The sequence below is a fragment of the Chiloscyllium plagiosum genome, unplaced genomic scaffold (genome assembly GCF_037043375.1).
Source record: "Chiloscyllium plagiosum isolate Xiang-an unplaced genomic scaffold, Cpla_swu_hap1 HiC_scaffold_9, whole genome shotgun sequence".
Classification (NCBI taxonomy): Eukaryota; Metazoa; Chordata; class Chondrichthyes; order Orectolobiformes; family Hemiscylliidae; genus Chiloscyllium; species Chiloscyllium plagiosum.
In genome coordinates, this window is record NW_028270147.1 from 37824226 (window position 1) to 37847490 (window position 23265).

The following is a 23265-nucleotide window of genomic DNA, read 5'->3' on the forward strand; positions in this document are numbered from 1 at the left end:
GCTAAAAATCTATGTGCATCACATCCACTGCTCTACCTTCATCAGTCTATTTTGTCACATCCACAAAGAATTCAACAAGGCTTGTGAGACAAGACCTGCCCTTCTCAAACCATGCTGACTATCTCTAATGAAACTATGGTTTTCCAAGTAATCATAAATCCTGTGTCTCAAAATCCTCTCCAATAGTTTGGCCACCATAAACGTAAGATTAATTGGTCTGTAATTCCCAGGATTATCCCTATTCTCTCTTGAACAAGGAAATGACATTTGCCACCCTCCAATCATCTGGCAATATTCCAGTGGACAGTGAGGATGCAATGATCATCGCCAACGGTGCGGTAATCTTTTCACTCACTTCCTGTAGTAACCTTCGGTATCTCCTGTCTGGACCAGGGGACTTATCTATCCCTATGTTTCTCAAAATTTCCAGCACATCTTCCTTCTTAACGTCAACCTGTTTGAGCATCTGTTTCATGCTGTCCTCACAAACGTCAAGGTCCCTCTCAGTAGTAAATACTGAAGCAAAGTATTCATTAAGACCTCCCCTACCTTCTCTGACTCCAGGCATAAGTCCCTCCACTATCCCTGACCAGCCCTACCCTCACTCTGGCCACCTTCTTGTTCTTCAGGTAAGTGTAGAATGCCTTCGGGAATTTCTTAATCTGACCTGCTAAAACTTTCTCATGCCCCCTCTAGCTTTAAGTCCATTCTTTAGTTCTTTCCTGCTACCTTGTAACCCTCCAGAGCCCGGTGTGATCTTTGCCTCCTCAACCTTAAGTAAGCTTCCTTCTTCCTCTTGCTGAGATATTCCGCATCCCTTGTCATGCATGGTTCTTTCAATCTACCAACCCCTCCTTGCCTCAGTGGGACAAACCTGTCCAGCACTATCAGCAAGTGCTCCCTAAACAACCTCCACAATCAACTGTGCTGCTTTGTCTGGATGATGCTGGTCTTACTGAGAATTGTTGGAGTTGCATTCATCCAAATGAGTGGAAAATATTCCATCACACTCCTGTCTTATGTCTTGTACATGGTAATCTCTGACAAATACACAACTTTCTGCAGCATCTGGCCACTTGCTGTAACTTCACTCAGTGGGGCTAAATATAAATTGTTTTCTAACACTTAAAAAAGGTGCCTATTAATTTGCTGCTGCTCAATGACATTGTCGACAGGCTGTAGTGTAAGCTGCTGCTGCTTGAGCAGCATTTCAGTGGAGAGGTAACACTGGCTCAAAGGTATAAGAAAGAGGGTGGTGGTGGAGGGTTATTTTTAAGACTGGAGGCCTGTGACCAGTGGAGTGCCACAAGGATCAGTGCTGGGTCCTCTACTTTTTGTCATTTACATAAATGATTTGGATGCGAGCATAAGAGGTACAGTTAGTAAGTTTGCAGATGACACCAAAATTGGAGGTGTAGTGGACAGCGAAGAGGGTTACCTCAGATCTTGACCAGATGGAGATTATTTCAGATAAATGTGAGGTGCTGCATTTTGGGAAAGCAAATCTTAGTAGGACTTATGCACTTAATGGTAAGGTCCGAGGGAGTGTTGCTGAACAAAGAGACCTTGGAGCGCAGACTCATAGCTCCTTGAAAGTGGAGTCGCAGGTAGATAGGATAGTGAAGAAGGCGTTTGGAATGCTTTCCTTTATTGGTCAGAGTATTGAGTACAGGAGTTGGGAGGTCATGTTGCAGCTGTACAGGACATTGGTCAGGCCACTGTTGGAATATTGCGTTCAGTTCTGGTCTCCTTCCTATCAGAAGGATGTTGTGAAACTTGAAAGGGTTCAGAAAAGATTTACAAGGTTGTTGCCAGGGTTGGAGGATTTGAGTTGTAGGGAGAGGCTGAACAGGCTGGGGCTGTTTTCTCTGGAGTGTTGGAGGCTGAGGGGTGACCTTATAGAGGTTTACAAAATTGAGAGGCATGGATAGAGTAAATAGGCAAAGTCTTTTCCCTGGGGTCAGGGAGTTCAAAACTAGAGGGCATCGGTTTAGGGTAAGAGGAAAGATATAAAAGAGACCTAAGGGGCAACTTTTTCACACAGGGTGGTACGAGTATGTAATGAGCTGCCAGAGGAAGTGGTGGAGGTTGGTACAATTGAAACATTTAAGAGGCATTTGGATAGGTATATGAATAGGATGGGTTTGGAGGGATATGGGCCGTGTGCTGGCAGGTGGGACTAGATTGGGTTGGGATATCTAATCGGCATGGACAGGTTGGACCGAAGGGTCTGTTTCCATGCTGTACATCTGACTCTGACTGTAACTCCTGATGAACCTAACCCAACAGTTACCTCATCAGAGGTCAGATCAGTTTTCCTTTGTGTGAATCCAAGGAAAGCGATGGGACCAGATGGAGTACCAGGCCATGCAATCTGAGCATGTGCAGATCAACTGGCAGATGTCTTCTCGGACATCTTCAACTTCTCCCTGCAGCAGCCCACTGTCCCTGCCTGTTTCAAGAGGGCCAAATCATCCCTATGCCTAAGAAGATTCATGTAACATATCTCAATGATTACTGCCCAGTGGCCCTAACTTTGGTGGTCATGAAGTGCTTTGAAAGACTGGTCATGGCATTAATCATTCCTGATGAAGGGCTTTTTCCCGAAACGTTAATTTTCCTGCTCCGTGGATGCTGCCTGACCTGCTGTGCTTTTCCAGTACGACTCTAATCTAGACTCTGATCGCCAGCAGCTGCAGTCCTCAATTTTGCCTATGGCATTAATCAACTCCAGCCTCCCCACTACTCTTGACCCACTCCAATTTGCCTGTCGGACCAACAGATCCATGTCAGATGCCATATCACTTGCCCTTCACTCCTCCCTAGAACATCTTGAAACCAAGAACAGATACGTAAGAATCCTACTCATTGACTACAGTTCAGCCTTCAACACTATTATCTCCTTGAGACTGATCACTAAACTTAGTGATCTCTGACTAAGCCCCACTCTCTGCAACTGGATCCTCAGTTTCCTCACCCAGGGCCACAATCAGTGAAGATTGGGGACAATATTTCATTGTCACGAACACTCAACACTGGAGCCCCCCCACCCCCCAAAGGGTGCATAATCAGCCCCTTACTGAACTCATTGTATACCCATGACCATGTCGCCAAATACCAGACTAATGCAATTTACAAGTATGCTGACGACACCACCATAGTTGGTCGAATCTCAGATGGGACTGGAGGGTTTGAGTTACAGGGAGAGGCTGAATAAGCTGGGGCCGTTTTCCCTGGAGCGTTGGAAGCTAAGGGATGACCTATAGAGGTTTATAAAATCATGAGAGGCATAGATAAGATGAATAGCAAAGGTCTTTTTCCTCAGATGGGGCAGTTCAAAACTAGGGAACATTTTTAAGGTGAGGAGAGAAAGATATAAAAAGGGACGTGAGGGGCAATTTCTTTTTACACAGGATGGTTTGTATGTGAAATAAACTGCCAGAAGTAGTTGTGGATGCAAATACAGTTACAACATTCAAAGGACATTTGGACACTCAAGTAAGCTTGAGGGGGATATGGGCCAAATTCAGGCAATTGGGACTAGTTTAGTTTGGGAAACTTCATCAATTGGACCAAAGGGACTACTTCTGTGCTGTATGACTCTGATTCTATGAATCCTCTCTCAGTCCTCATTATCATGATTCTACTCCTGCTGTCACAACTCTTGATTCCCCTGCTCCTCCTTTTGCAATTCTTGGTAACTGCCCACTCTGCTGTTGCACATTCTCTTTACCTCCTTGCAATCACCCCTGCTCCAGCTCTCTCTCAATTTTGTGCATATACCCCCCCCCCTCTCTCACACACACACGCGCACGCACGCACACACACTTTAACTTGCTATAATCCCTCTGTCCCAAGCCTGTTGTCATTGCACCTCTCCTTTATATGTGGCACCTGTGTACACAGTATACCTGGATGCCTCCCAGAGGCTTTCGAACTCTTGTGCAAAAGATAGTCATTTCCACCATCTGTAAATTGGCAGGTAGCATTGATGGAGATCGAGGCAGAGGAAGGGAAGAGGTGGAATCAACATACTGGTGGCAAAGCTGCTGAGAAATGGAGACGTCAATATAGACTTGATCTATTTAAACTGCAACAGGGAAACTCACTTGTTGCAAGCAAGACCTATCATTGAGCAATGTAGGTGATTTATTCATGCTGGGTGCCTAAACTAGTGTATCCTACTTATCGCATTATAGTTCCTCCCCAATGGCCAGTTTTAAAAAATAAATGTGGCCAGGATAAATAAAGCAGTCTTAAAACAAAAGTCACAGGGAAGGCACACCAGTTCTGCAATCATAAAAGGGTTTTATTGTAGCGACACTTAATTGTTGATTATATTTGCATCTTTATACACTCATGCTACATTGTGGATGTTGTAACTATGAACTAAATATGTCCCTATACAAAAGGAAGAGGTATCAATTGTGTATTATCTGGACTACATTACTCTTCAGAATATGTCTTTATTTTTTTGGAAGCCTAATTTAAGTAATGTTGACTGGAATATAGAGAGGCCACTGTGGATATTAAAACTAAACCGCTTTCTTCATGTGTTCCTTTCCAGAAAAAAAATGCTGCTTCACCAGAACTGGGTTAACAATTTGAATTGCCTTTCACATAAACAGAAAATGTCTAACCTCTACGCCCTTCATTTCCCTGTCCCTTTATGCTTACCTCAATAGTTCACTTGACATGGCTACTGAAGCATTTCCATTTGACACAATTTAAAACTGTAAAACAAAGCTCATATTGATGGATCTGCAAGCTGTGAGATTGACTGACTGCAGTTTAGAATGTAGACACAGCATCATTATTTCTCGATTAGTTGTATCTACAGCACAAATAATTCCATTCAGCAAAATAACTAGGATACCAATAAGTAGTAAGTGACTTTGCTAATATTTACTTCAATATTTGAATATTAATCTATCATTTGGGCTATAAGTAGTTCTGCATATACAAAAACACAGAATACTGCATATGGGATGTGTTTCCAGTAGGAAACTGAACTTTTGGTCAAGATATTGATAAAGCACTCGACCTTCCTTGGGCGTTGCCTTATTTCCTTGTAGATACACTTCAACTATTTGAGGGTCAGTTAGTTTAGTTAGCTGGCCAGCTGATTTGTGATGCAGAGCAATGCCAATGGCATTGGGTTCAATTCCTGCAACAACTGACGTTACCATGAATGAGTCTCTCTCTTTCTCAACCTCTCCCCTTGTCTGTGGTCTGGTAACCCTTGGGTTAAACCACCATCAGTCACCTCCTAAGGAGAGAGCAGCCCTATAGTGTGGTAAGGCTATGTCAGCTTTACAGATATATGAAGTGTAAAAGGAGAGTAGATGTTGACTTAATGTGAAAAGAGAGTGAATTGGCAGCCTATTTTATATATAGGAACATAAAAAATATGAGCAGGAGTGGGCCATTTAACCCCTCTAGCCTGCTGTGTCATTCAATATGATTATGGCTGATCATTAAGCTTGATATCCTAATCTCGCCATTTCCCCATATCCCTTGATCCCTTTAGCAATAACAACAATATCTGCCTCCTACTTTAATTCATTACCACTGAAAATGGTTGAGGCCAAAAGATTGTGTTTTCATCTCAACCACTTAGTGATAGTGAATTCCACAGGTTCACCACTGTCTGAAAGAAGAAATGTCTCCTCATCTCTGTTATGAGTCCTAGAGTCATACAGCATGGAAACAGACCCTTTGATCCAACTCGTCTGTACTGACCAGCCATCCCACTCTGACCTAGTCCCATTTGCCAGCATTTGGCTCATATCCCTCTAAACCCACCCTGATGCCTTCTAAATGTTGAATTGTATCTGTGTCCTCCATTTCCTCTGGCAGTTTGTTCCATACACACACCATGATCTATGTGAAAAAGTTATTCCTCAGCGTCTTTTTAAAATCTTTCCACTCCACATTAAACCTATGCTGTCTAGTCTTGAATACCCTCCCCATCCAGGGAAACAGACCTTGGCTTTTCACCCTATCCATGCGCCTCGTGATTTAAAAACCTTTATAAGGTCACCTCTCGGCCTCTGATGCTCCGGGGTAAAAAATAGCCCCAGCCTATTCCGCCCCTCCCTCCAATCCTGGCAACATTCTTCTTGAAAGGGTGCAGAAAAGATTTGCAAGTTTTACCAACTTCCTCCCTGTAAAAGGGCAACCACAATTCTAAAGGTGACCTCACAATGTCTTGTATCGTCGCAACATGATGTTCTAGTGCACTGACCAATTAAGGCAAGCCCGAAAAGATATTTGCCCCTTATCCATAGTTTCTGGTTCTGGACTGACTCACTATTGGGAAAACATTCCTGCATTTAACTTGTCCAGTCCTGTTAGAATTTTATACATTTCTGTGGGATTCCCCTCTTCTAAACTTCAGTGAGCACCATCCTAACCGACTCAGTCTGTTTTCATATGTCAGTCCTCCCATTCAGGAAACAATTTGGTCAACCTTTGTTGCACTCCCTCTATAGCAAGAACATCCTTTCTCCGATAAGGAGACCAAAACCCTGCATAATATTCTAGATATGACCTCACCAATGCCTGTATAATTGCAACAAGATGTGCTTGTTTGTGTACAGGCCAATGTATAAATTGCTGCCTTTACTGCCTGCGATACCTGCATGCTTTCTTTCAGCAACTGGTGCATGAGTATACCCAGGTCTTGTTGAGCATTTCCATCGCTCAGTTTACAGCCATTCAAGCAATAATCTGCTTTCTTATTTTTGTTACCAAAGTTTATCCACTTACCAATATTTATCCACTTAGACTATATCTACCACCTCACTCAACCTGTAGCTGTCACACCGAAGTATCTCTCACTCCTCACAGCTCACATCTCCACACAATTTTGTGTTATTTGCAGATTTTGAGATATGATTTAGATGAGGGAACTAAATGTAATGAACATATGGTGAATTCTAGTTCTGATCCGTGTGGTACCCCAATAGTTACTGCTTGCCATTCAGAAAATGGTAATAAAGCATTGGCAGTCATGTAACAATTACATGTTTTACACTAATGAGGAGAAAGTGAGGATTCTAGATGCTGGCGATCAGAATCGAGAATATGGTGCTGGAAAAGTACAGCTGGTCAGGTAGCATCCGAAGAGCAGGCAAATCGACATTTCGGACATAAGCCCTTCATCAGTTTTACACATGCACAGTCCAGCATTAACTTTGTGATTCCTACATTAATTCTTGTATATCTGGTTTCCATCTTCTAACAGTTGTTTTCCATCTTGCCTGAATACGTTTTACCTCAGGTGTTTCCTAGTACTGGATCCTTAGCCTCGACCGCTAAGCCTCTACCCGCTGAAGATATGTTGCTAGCTGGTATATATGTTGATGGGGCTCAGTTTTATTTTGCCTCCTCCATTGCCTGGCTACTCTTTTTTACAATCAGTATTGGATGAGCTGTAGTTTTAAGAATTTAAATGTTGGACTTTAGTTCATCCAAGACTATACTTTTCCATTCTATCTCACACTAAATTATACTCATCAGTCAGTCCTTTCCTACATTTATTTTCAACCTCCATCAGTTTACAGTGCTTGTCTACCTGTTTAAATCTTTTCAGGGACTTGGTTTTTCCCCTACCTTTGCAACTGCATCCAACTGTTCATAATGTCTCAATTTATTTTTCTGACTTCGGCTTCTTGTGGATTCTTTCTATCTTTTGCCCTACCATTAACGACTGTATACTGATGTTTGGCACGCATGCTGTTAAATTCTCATCCAATGCTCCTCCTTATCTTTTAAAATTCCCCTTAAAAACTTACTACTTTCACCAAGAATTCCTCACTTTCTAATATCTTCTGTTCTTAGTGAGTCTCAGACCCATAGTCTCGCTACTTGGAACACCAACATACAGATTACGCTACACCAAAGACTAAAATACTTAGTAGAAGACTCACGCCATTCCATCCACTCCACCCAAGAATTCCTGAAGGCCATCAAAGATACTAAGATAGAAGAGGATGACAAAATGGTCTCCCTGTTTACATCAATCACCATTAACCTGGCCAAGGAAACACTGACTACACTATTAGAGACCCAAAGACACATACACCAAACACTACTAACTTCATCAGCAAGGATAGTATCATCAAGCTATTGGACTTATGCCTTACCACACACTTTACCTTCAACAACACAACCTACAGACAAACCAACGGAACACCCATGGGATCTCCGATATCAGGGTTCTTAGCAGAGGCAGTAATGCAAAGACTCGAACAAACAGCTCTGCTAACCATTCAACCCAAGCTTTGGGTCGCTACGTGGATGACACCTTCCAAGACCACCAATAATACCCTTATTGGCATAAAATGCACAAAAGAGTAGGAAAACAACAACAAACTGCCATTCCTGGATGTCACAGTAGAGCTAACAGCCAATGGGCAACTTCAAACCAGCACCTACAGGAAAACAACACACACTGACCAAATATTGAAGTACAGAAGCAATCATCCCAACATCCACAAATGAAACCGCATCAGAACATTATTTCAACGAGCCAACATGTACTGCAGCATAGAGGAACTAGCAGAGCAGAGGGAAATCACCTATACCGTGTATTCAAAAAGAATGGGTACCCAATGAACAGAATCCGCTGATTTCTCAGGAACAAACCCAACAGGCAGACAAACACGTCCAGAAACCCTAGCCACTTACCTCTACATCAAAGACATCTCGGAAATGACTGCCAGACTACTCAATCCCTTGGCATCATGGTAACCCACAAACCCACCAACACACTAAAACAGCAGCTAATGAACTTGAAAGACCCTATACAGACAACAAGCAAAACTAATGTCATTTACAAAATACCGTGCAAGGACTGTAACAATCACCACATTGGACAAACAGGCAGAAAACTAGCCACCATGATACATGAGCACCAACTAGTCACAAAACAACATGATCCTCTCTCTCTATCCTTACATACAGATGAGGACACCACTTCGACTGGGACCACACATCCATCTTGGGACAAGGCAAACAGAGACACGCACGAGAATTCCTAGAATCAGGGCATTCCAACCTGAACTCTATCAACAAACACATCGAGTTAGACCCCTCCACCACCACCTGAGAAAAAGAACATGAAATGACATCACCAACCCAAATGAACGCAAACATATAAATAGAAAGCAGGAATCATGTACACTGCTTTGCCTGAGGCCCACTGAAGATGTTACCAGTAGGGTGACAAAATGTCTGGAAATGAACCTCCCAGCTTAGCGAGCAAACCTACATCCAGATCTTCTGTTCTGATTATGACTCTGTGGAGGTTCTTGGGATATTTCTATGTTAAAGGCACTCTAAGTGCACATTTTCATGCCATTAATAAACATTTATACACAGGTCATAATGTAAAAAGAAAATACACTTCAAGAACTGCAGATGCTGGTGATATGAACAAAAACAGAAATTACTGGTGAAACTCAAAAATGATAGTCACCAGACTTGAAATGTTAACTTTTCTTTCTTCCCACCGACACTGCCAGGAGAACTGAGTTTTCCCAGCAATGTTTGTTTTTGTTTTTTCAAAAAAATGAAATGATAAACAAATAGAGAATTACATGAAAGACTAAGAAAAGTAGTTTTTAGTTTAAGTGTTTTAAGACGTTTGAAGCAATGGTGGATAAATGGTGATCTCATTGAATATGGAACAAGTTTGAGGGATGAATGGCCCATTCCTGTTCTTAAATTTGCTACTTTAAATTACAAGCCTTAACATGTTTGATATGCACTTAATGCTGAACAGCAGGTGCAAACGGTAGGATTTTTCTTAAATGCATTTTTGCTCAGTGTCATAAAGTAAAGACAGTTCTCAAAAAAGTAGAGTATAGTATGGTGACTGAAAGTTTCATTATGTCTTTGAGCATTAAAAGTGTAATTGGAAACTGGGAGCTATATTCTTGATGTATCAGGAATGCTATGATCATCTATAAAACTTGAGTAAGGACCCTTCTGTGGAATGGCTTTTTCCAATTGCTTTTCTATTCCCGTTGGATGTTTTATTGAATTTCTCTTTCTGGAATTTCACTTGAAGCTAATAGAGACTTTTACCATTCAGATCTTTTTAATGTTGTCCTTTTGTTTGGAATGGATTTGAATTGAAGTTCAAAAAATGAAGTTTCCTCCAAATGTATTTTAGTTTAAATCCTAAGCAAAGTACTTTTTCACATTGTGGTAGTGTGTTCAATTTGGAAAGATTGTAGATCTATTTATAAACATACTGTGACCACATTAGTAAATGTTGGATCATTGGGGACATAATTGCCCGCAAATAACTAACTAGATATTGAATTAAGGCGTTTGTATGAGATTAATGTATTTTCCCCAAAACAGCTTTACAGGGGAGGGCTGAAGGAGAGCATGGAGTTGGATGAGAAGCTGTGTAGAGGCTGGAATAAAGTTGAGAAGTGGGCAAAATGAAGGGAAGAGGTGAGGAGGCAGTGATGAGAGAGTAAGGGCAGGAGAGGATTTTCTGTCTCTTCCTCACCCCCATCACAAAAAGCGTTTGACTATTTAAGACCTTTTGTAAGTTATGTTCCTTATGGATTAATTTACAATCTAATTTGTTCTGAGCTTTCCTGAAGTTATCTAATTTTACATTTTACTTGTTGATCTGTACTGTATTGTTTTCTTTTTACACTGAGTTTTGTTTGCATTCATAAGAGAACCTTGGCTTTTATCTGTGTGTGAGAGAGAGAGAGAGACAGACACTTCTACATTCAGCTTCATGACCCCAACAACTGCAGGAAAGCTGAAACTAAAAAATCCTGGTTCTGTGGGAGCCTGACCAGGCTGCTTCTATTGTTCCAACTTGTTTTTTAAAAAAACCCAAAGCCACGTAATCTATTTACTTTATTAGCTTTGAGCCGACAGCTCAGTATCTCGGTCTCAACCTTTCTTCACAAAAAAAAGGACAAAATACACTTAAAGCCATGGTATCATCTCACAGATCTGGAGCTCCATTGGGACGGATGTAACTAACATTAAAATATCTTCAATTCTAATGGTGGCCTGAAGTTTGTCACTTAATAGTGTATTATCAGTTAGATCTGTCCGATTGTCTACAGCAATACTGCTAGAGAGCTATGTGAGATCATATCTAACAAATAGCTGAAAACGCACGTAAACATCTGTGCTGTTGCTAATCTCTTACCATATGAAACTTTTTGAAACTGATATAACTGATATGTTAAACAAAATCGTGTCGGGGCAGGGTGTGGTTAGCTTGGACATGGCCAAGTGTAAACAAAGAAAATTAAAAAAAGGCTTGTCCCAACATGTCCCAGCAGTAGTCCTGCCCCAACATGTCCCAGCAGTAACTGAATTGGGGAGCAGTTGCATGCAAAACTGCAAGAAATGCCTCTTTTATAAAAATATATAAACAGCCTTGGTTTGTGTAATTACACGGAAGAGCGCCTGCTGCACTCGGGATTGCTGGGCTCCCCTGCCGCGTGGTGAGGAGCAATCAATAAAGGATCTTTAATACTTTACTTCTTTCTTGTTCTCTCATTTTAGTAGGAAAGCCAAGCAAGCTTTAACAAATTTAGATGTAAACAATGAACCACTTTGAGTTGGAACCTCACCAGTAGAATCACCTTCTACCCAGCTAACCAGTTATATTGTTTCATTATTTTAAAGCTCTCTATTAAGCCACCTGTCAGCCTTCTCCTTTCTAGACAGAGTAACATTAGCCTTTCCAGCCTTTCCTGTTTGATGGTGGGTAGCACAGTGGTTAGCACTGCTGTCTCACAGTGCAGAGACCTGGGTTCAATTTCCACCTCAGGCAACTGTCTGTGTGGAGTTTGCACATTCTCCCTGTGTCTGCGTGGGTTTCCTCTGGGTGCTCCGGTTTCCTCCCACAGTCCAAAAATGTGCAGGTTAGGTGAATTGGCCAAGCTAAATTGCCTGTAATGTTAGGTGAAGGAGTAAAACATAGGGGAATGGGTCTGGGATGGGTTGCTCTTCGGAGGGTTGGTGTGGACTTGTTGGGCCAAAGGGCTTGTTTCCACACTGTAAGTAATCTAAATCTAATCTAAAATATAAATCAGTCAGTTCAGGCATCATCCTTTTATAAATAATTTTTGTAGCTTTTCTGAGGCTGGCTGTAGCACAATGACGAGAGCTGTTGACAGTATGCTTTAAGTGTAGTTCTATATTTAGTTAACATAACATTCCAAGCAATTCCTCTGGAAATTAACCTCCAGCAGTTTAACTTGGATTATTCATGATGTTACGATACATTGTATTTAATATTTCTGAGAGGATTCAAATTTTGATTGTAGAAAAATTGATTGATTTCAAGTCTTATGGAAATAGCCTGGAATAATTTCTTTAAAATAGGTCAATGACAGATCACTGTACATGTTGGAGAATTTTTTTAAAGACGTTTGTGTGGAAGGGCTTCCCAGTTGAGCTCTCCATTTTCTGCAAGGAAATCCTCTTTATTGAGTTCATGGTGAAGCCCTACCTGCTCTTCTGAAAGAGTGATTATTTAATTTTATATTTCTTGAGCAAGTTGTCTGCTAAAACTCCAGAGACAACTATGCATGATTAGTAACTTGACCACATGCAGCATAATATCAGAGCAACATAATTCAGAAATATTCTAAGCTTTATCCTACTTGTTTTCTTGAATAACCCCCAAAGGTCAGGAATTATTTTTTAAAAGTGCACTTTTTTCTTGAGGACTGTGTGAATGCTGTGGGATATTTAGAAGGAATTTGCTGCATTTTGAGTGACAAGTTGGAGACACTTTTTCTAAAGCATGAACTTGTTAAGCATGTTGTCTGTAACGTGATTACATAACCAATACTAAGTGCTGTTTCCAAAGCATGATTTTCCATAATGCGGAGTTGCACAAGAATGCAACCATCACATTATAGAAGAAGTACCTGTACTTTAAGCTTACTGATTGTGTTTGCCAGTTATTGCATCTTCATTGAAAGTTTTGTCTTGTATTGTAAGCTAAAAATTACCTTTATTAAAGAAGCGTGAGTGATCTTTTTATTTAAAACTTCATGTCGATCAGGTTTTTTTTTGACCATTTTGGTAACAGGGAAAAGTACTTTCATGTTGTGATCTGTGGAGTAGTGGCACTAGTGTAAGAGTATATTCATTCCTCCAGCCTCAGTCATAATAGACTTGCTAATTTATGTTGTGGGTTTTAATGATTTGTGAAAGTGCACCCCTATATTGAACAGCTGCTTTACCCCATATTGTCTTAGTATAACTGAGGTCTTTTGGATGCCTGGACCCCTACTCTTATTTTAGCAGAGTTTTTTGGAAGGAAGACAGATTTGCTTTAAAAGTAATTTACTATTATGTTTCTTATGAAATGACTTAATTTGCTTTGAGTGAATCTGTGGCACATTTGGCAGTGTATGTTAAAATTATAAACAATTTCAAAATTGTGTGTCTGGAATTGCATGGGAGCTAGACTGGAAAAGATTGGCAGATTTCCTTCCGTAAAGAATATTAGTGAACCAGATAAGGTTTTACAATAATTGTCAATGCTACATGACCACCCATTGGCTAGATTTTAAATTCTGTCTTTTATTAAATTCAGTTTCACTATCTGCCACGATGAGATTCAAATCCCTGACCCTAGAACATTAACCTGAGATTCTAGATTTCTAGTGCCAGTACAACTACACCACTGTGACAATACTGTGCCTTTAAAAGATGTATTCTATCCTGTTTCTTTGGCACAGGGATTTTGTCACAATGGTGCCAACGTGTCTCCTCCCAGCAGACAGTCTGTAAACAGCTTTGGGTTTCTCCCGGGGTGTCTTTTCAGAATTAGACAAAATAATGATGAGTGGGTGGGGTCAGGCTGTCACACCCAGAGGACTTTGGTTTTGCCTTTAGTTTTTTTCACTAACCATCTGCTGGAGTGAATGGTTCATGTTATCTGTATTGCTAGATTGAAGATTTAGAAAGTTTTCCTCTTAGAAATCAGAAGGGGCAGATTATTTGTTGGTTGGTTTGTTTCTTTCTATTGGAGTGGAGGGAGACAACACGTGAGAATAATAACTGTGTTTGCTGCATTGCTTTTTGCCAAAAGGTATCTATGGGATGCTGCCAATGTTAGAATTGGTGGTTAGTGCTTAAGTAATACATTGTCTTATTAAGTATGTAAATAGAGTGAATTAATACTGATCGTTCATTTTGTTGCATTTAATTGCATTGTAAGGATTAAGAATCAGTCCTTGCTTTTCGAAATACATGCAAATCCTGTACCTCCGGATTACCTCCAACTTGCCCACCACTGATGTCCGGCTTACCGGTCTAAACTTGCCTGGCTTTTTCTTACCATCTTGAATACCACCACATTAGCCAACCTACAGTCTTCCGGCACTTCATCTGTGACTATTGATGATACAAATATCTCTGCAAGGGGTCCAGTAAGCACTTCCCTAGCTTCCCACAGAGTTCTAGGATTCACCTGATCAGGTCCTTGGGATTTATCCACTTCTCTGTGTTTAAAGCCATCCAGCACCATCACCTCTGTGTAATATGGACATTTTTCAAGATGTTACCATCTATTTCCCCACATTTATATTTTCCATGTCCTTCTCCACAGTAAACACTGATGCAAAATACTTGTTTAGTATCACCCCCATCTCCTGCCTTGCTGATCTTTGAGGGGTCCTATTCTCTCCCTAGTTATCCTTTTGTCCCTAATGTATTTGTTATAACCCTTTGGATTCTCCTTAACCCTATTTGCCAAAGCTATCTCATGTTCCCTTTTTGCCTCCTGATTTCCCTCATAAGTATACTCCTATTTCCTTTATACTCTTTAAAAGATTAATTCGACCTCTCCTGTCTATACCTGACACAGGCTTCCTTCTTTTTCTTAACCAAAACCTCAATTTCTCCAGACATTCAGCATTCTCCACCAGCCTTTCATTTCACCCTAACAGGAATATACTTTCTCGTTATTTCATTTCTGAAGGCATCCCATTTTGCAGCCGTCCCTTTACCTGCGAACATCTGCCTCCAATCAACTTTTGAAAGTTCTTGCCTAATACTGTCAAAATTAGCCTTCCTCCAATTTAGAATTTCAACTTTTAGATCTGGTCTTTCCTTTTCCATCACTATTTTAAAACGAATAGAATTACAGTCGCTGGCCCCAAAGTGCTCCCCCACTGACACCTCAGTCACCTGCCTTATTTCCCAAGAGAAGGTCAAGATTTGCATCTTCTCTGGTAGGTACAAGCACATGCTGTGGCAAGGACTGATTAGAGATAGTCAGCATGGCTTTATGCATGGGAAATCATATCTCATGAACTTGACTGAGTTTTCTGAAGAAGTAACAAAGAAGATTGATGAGGGCAGAGCAGTAGATGTGATCTATATGGACTTCAGTAAGGTATTTAACAAGGTTCCCCATGGGAGACTGGTTAGCAAGTTTAGATGTCCTGGAATACAGGGAGAACTAGCCATTTGGAACTGACTTGAAGGTAGTAGACAGAAGGTGGTGGTGGAGGGTTACTTTTCAGACTGGACGCCTGTGACTAGTTCAGTGCCACAAGGATTGGTGCTGGGTTTCATAGAGCTGCTTTTCATAGAACATTACAGCGCAGTACAGGCCCTTTGGCCCTCGATGTTGCGCTGACCTGTGGCATCAATCTGAAGCCCGCCTATCCAGCACTATTTCACTTTCATCCGTATATTTATCCAATGACCATTTAAATTCCATTAAAGTTGGTGAGTATACTACGCTGTAGGCAGTGTGTTCCACACCCCTACTACTCTGACTAAAGAAACTATCTCTGACATCTGTCCTATAACTATCACTCCTCAATTTAAAGCAATATCCCCTTGTGCTCGCCATCACCATCCAAGGGAAAAGGCTCTCACTGGCCACCCTATCTAACCCTCTGATTATCTTGTATCTCAATTAAGTCACCTGTCAACCACCTCCTCTCTAATGAAAACAGCCTCTAGTCCCTCAAAGACCTTCTCTCCATACCAGGCAACGTCTTAGTAAATCTCCTCTTTCCAAAGCTTCCACGTTTTTCCTAGAATGTGGTGACCAGAACTGTACACAGTAGTCCAAGTGTGGCCGCACCAGAGCTTTGTCTAGCTGCAGTATGACCTCGTGGTTCTGAAATTCAGTCCCTCAACCAATAAAAACTAACACACCGTAGGCCTTCTTAATAACCCTATCAACCTGGGTGGGATCTATGAACACAGACACCGAGATCTCTCTGTTTATCTATACTATCAAGAATCTTACCATTAGCGCAGTACTCTTTATTCCTTTTGCTCCTTCCAAAGTGAATCACCTCACACTTTTCCACATTAAACTGCATTTGCTACCTCTCAGTCCAGATCTGCAGCCTATCTATGTCCCTCTGTTATCTGCAACATCCTTCAGCACTATCCGCATGTCCACCGACCTAAGTGTCATCTGCAAATTTACTAACCCATCTTTCTACGCCCACATTTCGGTCATTTATAAAAATAACAAATGACAGTGGCCCCAGAACAGATCCTTGCGGAACCCCACTAGTAACTGAACTCCAGGATGAACATTTCCCATGAACCACCACCCTTTGTCTTCTTTTAGCTAGCCAATTTCTGATCCGAACTGTGAAATCACCCTCAATCCCATGCCTCTGCAAGAGCCTACCATGGGGAAACTATTCATAATTTATATAAATGATTTGGTTGTGAACATAGGAGGTACAGTTAGTAGGTTTGCAGATGACACCAAAATTGAAACTGTAGTGGACTGCAAAGAAGGTTACTTCAGAGTGCAACAGAATCTTGATGGGCCAATGGAACGAAGAGTGGCAGAGGGAGTTTGAATTTAGATAGATGTGAGATGCTACATTTTGGAAAAACAGAGCAGAGCAGGACTTATGCACTTAACGGTAAGGTCCGAGGGAGTGTTGCTGAACAAACAGACCTTGGAGTGCAGGTTCATAGTTCCTTGAAAGTAGAATCGCAGGTAGATGGGATAGTGGAAGAGGAGTTTGATATGCTTTCCTGTATTGGTCAGAGCATTGAGTATTGGAGTTGGGAGGTCATGTTGTGGCTGTACAGGCATTTGTTAGGTCACTTTTGGAATATTGCATGCATTTCTGGTCTTCCTATTGGAAGCATGTTGTGAAACTTGAAAGGATTCAGAAAAGATTTACAAGGATGTTGCCAGATTTGGAGAATTTGAGCTGTAGGGAGAGGCTGAATAGGCTTGGGGGTGTTTTCCTGGAGCATCGGAAGCTGAGGGGTGACCTTATAAAGGTTTATAAAAATTGAGGGGCATGGATAGGATAAATAGACAAGATCTTTTCCCTGGGGTGGGAGAGTCTAGAACTAGAGAGCATAGGTTTAGGGTGAGAGGGGAAAGATATAAAAGGGACCTACGGGGCAATGTTTTCACACAAACAGTGGTCGCTGTATGGAATGAGCTTCCAGAGGAAGTGGTGGAGCCTGGTACAATGAGAGCATTTAGAGTTAGAGTCATAGACATGAACAGCAGGGAAACAGACCCATCGGTCCAACCTGTCCATGCCAACCAGATAACCCAACCTAATCTAGTCCTACCTGCCAGCACCTGGCCCATATCCCTCCAAAGTCTTCCAGTTCATATACCCATCCAAATGGCTTTTAAACGTTGCCTCCACCACTTCCTCTGGCAGCTCATTCCATACACGTAACACCCTCTGCGTGAAAAAGTTGCCCTTAAGTCCTCTTTTATATCTTTCCCCTCTCACCCTAAACCTATGCCCTTTAGTTCTGGACTCCCCGACCTCAGGGAAAAGACTTTGTCTATTTATCCTATCCATGACCCTCATGATTTTATAAACCTCTATAAGGTCACCCCTCAGCCTCCTATGCTCCAGGGAAAACAGCCCCAGCCTGTTCAGTCTCTCCCTATAGCTCCCTGGCAACATCCTTTGTAAATCTTTCTTAACCCTTTCAAGTTTCACAACATTTTTCCAACAGGAAGGAGAGCAGAATTGCACGCAATATTCCAACAGTGGCCTAACCAATGTCCTGTATAGCCACAACATGACCTCCCAACTCCTGTACTCTATTCTCTGACCAATAAAGGAAAGCATACCAAACGCAGCCTTCACTATTCTATTTACCTGTGACTTCACTTTCAAGGAGCTGTGAACCTGCACTCCTAGGTCTCTGTTCAGCAACACTCCCAAGGAGCTTAACTATTAAGTGTATAGGTCCTGCTAAGATTTGCTTTCCCAAAATGTAGCACCTCGCGTTTATCTGAATTAAACTCCATCTGCCACTTCTCAGATCATTGGCCCATCTGATTAAGATTCAGTTGTAATCTGAGCTTACCTTCTTCGCTGTCTACTGCACCTTCAATTTGGTATTATCTGCAAACTTACTAACTATACCTCTTTTGCTCACATCGCAATCATTTATTTAAATGATGAAAAGTAGTGAACCCAGCACTGATCCTTATGGCACTCCACTGGTCACAGGTCTCCAGTCTGAAAAACAACCCTCCACTACCACCTTTGAGCCAAATCTGTATCCAAATAACTAGTTTTCCCTGTATTTAAAAGGCATCTGGGTGGCTATATGAATAGGAAGGGTTCAAGGGATAAGGTCCAAGTGCTGGCAAATGGATCGAGATTAAGTTAGCCTATCTGGTCAACATGGACAAGTTGGACCAAAGAGTCTGTATCCGAGCTATACATCTCTATGACTCTAAACTTGGCTGTGGACCAATTTAATCATATGTATCTGGAACACAGCACCTTACACTTGCCTTTAAGATAAAGTAAAAGTTAGGGTCTAGGCTACCTCCATGAAATATTTTGGTGGGGTTTGGGGTGTGGGAGGGCAAGGGAAGTGCTGATTTGGTCTCTAACAGCCCATTTCTTTTCGACGTGATCACAGAAATCCACTGAAAATCGTTGTTTTCAAATGGCATCAATTAATCAAACTCAAAAAATAGAATTTCATACTACATGGAATAATTTAGCCTAAAATATGTATTACAGTCTGCGTATAAAATCAGCTTGTCAAAAAAAACTGTTGGAGTTAAACTGCTCTAATTTAGATTGCTATGTGACTCCTTAATATGTTACAGACTTATAGTGTGCCCCAGTGAAGTATCATCATTCTTGGCTAGCCATTATTTTCTAGTTATTCATTCAGTGCGGCAATCAACTTGTTCATTTGTTTATAGCTTTGTATGTTGGTCTCTATTTTAGGTGTCCACTTTAATGGAAATATGGCAAGGGATGAGAGCAACCCGATTGACAGTTTCTCAATTGCAAGCTTCACGTGCAGCCCTACCAGAGTCTCCTGCAATCAAAGATCTGCTTAGACAAGAAATTCAATTTCTGCTTTTAGATGTTCAAAAAAGAGCACAAAAGGAGGGCAGGTAGAGTACTCACAAGATTTCTTTATTCTGTCACCGAGTCATAGAGATGTACAACTCAGAAACAGACCCTTCCGTCCAACTCGTCCATGCTGACCAGATATTCTAAATTAATCTAGTCCCATTTGCCACCACTTGGCCTATATCCATCTAAACCCTTCCTATTCATATACTCATTCAGATGCCTTCTTAAATGTTGTAATTGTACCAGCCTCCCCACTACTTCCTCTGGTAGCTCAATCCATACCCTCATCACCCTCTCTGTGAAAAGGTTGTCCTTAGGTCCCTTTTAAATCTCTTTCACCCTAAACTGTGCCCCTCTCTTTCTTGATTCCCCCACCCCAGGGGAAAAAAAACCTTGTCTATTTACTCTATCCATGCCCCTTATGATTTTATACATCTCTCTAAGGTCACCCCTCAGCCTCTGATGCTCCAAGGAAAACAATCCCAGTCTATTTATTGAATAAGGTAAGCTGGAACGCAATATCACTGCAGTTGAACAACATTTTAAAAATAAAAGATCTGACTTTCTTGCTTGATCTTTCTTGTATTTGTTCTGTTCTATAATTCTCAGCAAGTTTCCAGCCCCTTGGTTTGAAGTACTGAAAAACACCTATTGCTCCCTAGTTGTTTAGTTTCATTTGCATAAGAACTGATTTGCCTTTGAGTATTACTACAGTCTAAATCCTTTGAATTTAATTAGCAGCAAGAAGCTTACATCAAACTATTTATGTAGACTGTAAGATTAATAATATGGAATTGCTTTGATGGTTGTCCCAAGATTTAAAACCTGTTTTTCTTTTATATCTTTCTCTCTATAATTTTGGGAGGGAAACAAAAAAGCTCTTCGAGAGGGTGTGAAAATGACCACCTATGTTTGTCTGTATTCTTTTCTGATGCTAATAGTAACTATTCTATTATTGAGAAAAGCAAATCATTTAAGAAGAATGTTGATTTTATAGATTTTTTTTAAAAAAATTAGCTGCCCTTTCTAATCATCACTAGGGAACATTTTTTAGCAATAGTAAAATTTGTTTACAATTCTCAATCATTTGGAAGAGTATCTGTGTGTAATATACTAATTATGAAAGGAAAAGTTGATGAATACTTAAAGTCCTGAAATGTTGTCTCTATAAAAGCAGGGGACCTAAGAGTAACTAGATAGCTTTCCAAAGAGTCAGCAGAAGAGACAATGAGACAAATTCTGCACTACATCATTGTGATTATAGCTGCTAGAGAGAAGAGCAGCCAAGAGGATGTCTACCATGCACCTTGATTCGTGTTGTAACCAAATAAAAAGCACATGAACAGAAAGAGGATAACTCATTTGCATCTTCTGTGGTGACTTTGGGCCTGCTGTTTTCTCCAAGAATGCACTTTATTCATTATATTTCTAGAAGTACATTTTCAAGTACTTTTGACTTGAAAACCACCAAGTGTAGTAAAATGCAATTTTCTTTCCACCATGTTCACTTTTAGATGTCTCAATGTGATTGCAATGCCTTTGATTTTTGCAGTATAGATTCCATGGCAGGCAGTGTATGAGCAAAGCTTTTCAAATTGAATATTTCACCGTGTGCAAAATAATCAACTTTTCGGTACACCACGTGTACCTCTCTGAGATACCTTAATACAATTTCAGCACCCTTGATATTCACAATTCCTTGTCCGGCATACAGTCTGAAGATTTATACAGTTTCCATCCCTTGGTATATTATGACTCATAGGACTTAGGTGCTGACTTTTCCCCACTGTGCCTCTCTGGCAACTGCTCCAATCTGTAGTGCATCCCTCAGAACATTGGTCTTGGATCTTGGAATGTGCCAACTTGCAACACAGGTGAAGAACAGCTCTTTGCAGTGGAGGTCCAGTGAGTTTTGCAAAGATCAAAATGCATTTTTCAATATGCTGATGGTCCTCCAGCTCTAGTTGATGTTAATCCCAATGTCCATCCCTGACAACAGTCTGTAGAGCATAGAGAACAGCATCATGAAGCCACTTTGAACACACTGCAACAAAATTCACCCCTTCTCTCTCTCAACCTTCTTTCCAAAGGCACATTCCAAAAAGAGATGGACACTGTCTCTTCCACACCAAAGCCACTTTCAGGGCAAAATATGGAGGGATGAGAGACTCTGGGCATGTAGAGACCCTTCCTTCCTACAAGGCCAGCTTTCTTACCAACATCCAACCTGCATCTTGGTGCTTGATTGAAAGTTCTGGTAGTTAAACATTTGCCAAGTGACTTCTGATTGAATGAACTGAGACCACATCATTCAGACCCTTGAGCCTGCTATCCCATTTAAAAAGATCATGGCCAATCTGACTGTAACCTCAATTTCACATTTTCCCTATCCCTGAATACCTCTTACATCTGTGCTTAACTAAAATCTTTTCAGCTTTGGTTTATAACTGTTCAAAGATTCTGCTTCCACTATTTTGTCCTTTCAGAGAGAGAGAGAGAGAGAGTTCCAGACTTCTGATCCTCTGAGTCAATAAATTTTGCTTAATCTCTACTTTAAATGTGTGACCTCTCATATAAGCAGAGACTTTGAGATCTTGATTCTCCGATAAGAGGAGATATTCTCTCCACATCCAACCTGTCAGGATTGTGTACGTTTTGATCACACCACCTCTAGCTCTTCTAAATTCCAGTGGTTACAAGCCTGGCTTATCTAATCTTTTCCTCTTTAGATAACATGCTCATTCCAAATATAAGTCTGGTAAATCTCAGGATTACTTTCAACATACTTGTATCCTTTCTTAAATAATGTGACCAGTATTGTGCACTGAACTCCTAATGTGGTCTCACCAGTGCCCTGCATAACTGTAGCATAACCTCCCAACCTTTGTATTTAATTCTTCTGGCAATAAATAGGAGCATTCCATTATGTCCTGGGCTGTAAATTTTATTTGTTCTTTGTTCCATTACCTTTCCTCAATACTTGCTCTATCCGCTTACTAATCTTCTGTAATTCATTCATGAAGACACCAAGCTCAAACTGCATTGAGGAGCTGTGCAACCTCTCACCATTCAGTTAATATGCTTATTTTTAATATATCATGCCACGATAGACAGTTTCATGTTAGAACATCGAACAATACAGCACAGAACAGGCCCTTCGGCCCTCGATGTTGCGCCAACCTGTGAACTATTCTCAGCTCGCCCCCCGCCCCCCCCAACACTATCCCAAAATCATCCATGTGCTTATCTAAGGATTGTTTAAATCTCCCTAATTGGCTGTTGACTACATTGGCAGGCAGGGCATTCCATGCCCTTACCACTCTCTGCGTAAAGAACTTTCCTCTGACATCTGTCTTAAATCTATCACCCCTCAACTTGTAGTTACGCCCTCTCATATAAGCTGACATCCTCATCCTAGGAAAAAGTATTTCACTGTCAACCCTATCTAATCCTCTGATTATCTTGTATGTCTCTATCAAAGCCCCCCTTTAGCCGCCTTCTTTCCAACGAGAACAGACCTAAGTGTCTGAGCCTTTCCTCATAAGACCTTCCCTCCAGACCAGGCAACATCCTGGTAAATCTCCTCTGCACCTTTTCCAATGCTTCCACATCTTTCATATAATGGGGCGACCAGAACTATACACAATATTCCAAGTGTGGCCACACCAGTGTTTTGTATAGTTGCAGCATGATATTGTGGTTCCGGAACTCAATCCCTCTACCAATGAAACGTAACACACCGTATGCCTTCTTAACAGCACTATCCACCTGGGTGGCAACTTTCAGGGATCTATGCACATGGACTTCAAGATCCCTCTGCACATCCACACTACCAAGAATCTTTCCATTGACCCAGTATTCTGCCTTCCTGTTATTCTTCCCAAAGTGC

At 41.1% G+C, this 23265-nt stretch overlaps 1 protein-coding gene across 7 annotated transcripts in view; it reads left to right on the plus strand.

Moving 5' to 3' along the window:
• Window positions 1–23265, plus strand: part of ccdc24 (coiled-coil domain containing 24) — a 108548-nt gene that overhangs the window by 30419 nt on the left and 54864 nt on the right. For 6 of the 7 annotated variants that reach the window (XM_043699072.2, XM_087990555.1, XM_043699073.2 and 3 more), the window contains one exon: window positions 19242–19414. In XM_043699072.2, the coding sequence (XP_043555007.2) occupies window positions 19242–19414 (173 nt within the window). Of the gene's footprint in view, window positions 1–19238; window positions 19415–23265 lie in introns of all 7 variants that reach the window. The other variant, XM_087990554.1, reaches the window with a different exon arrangement.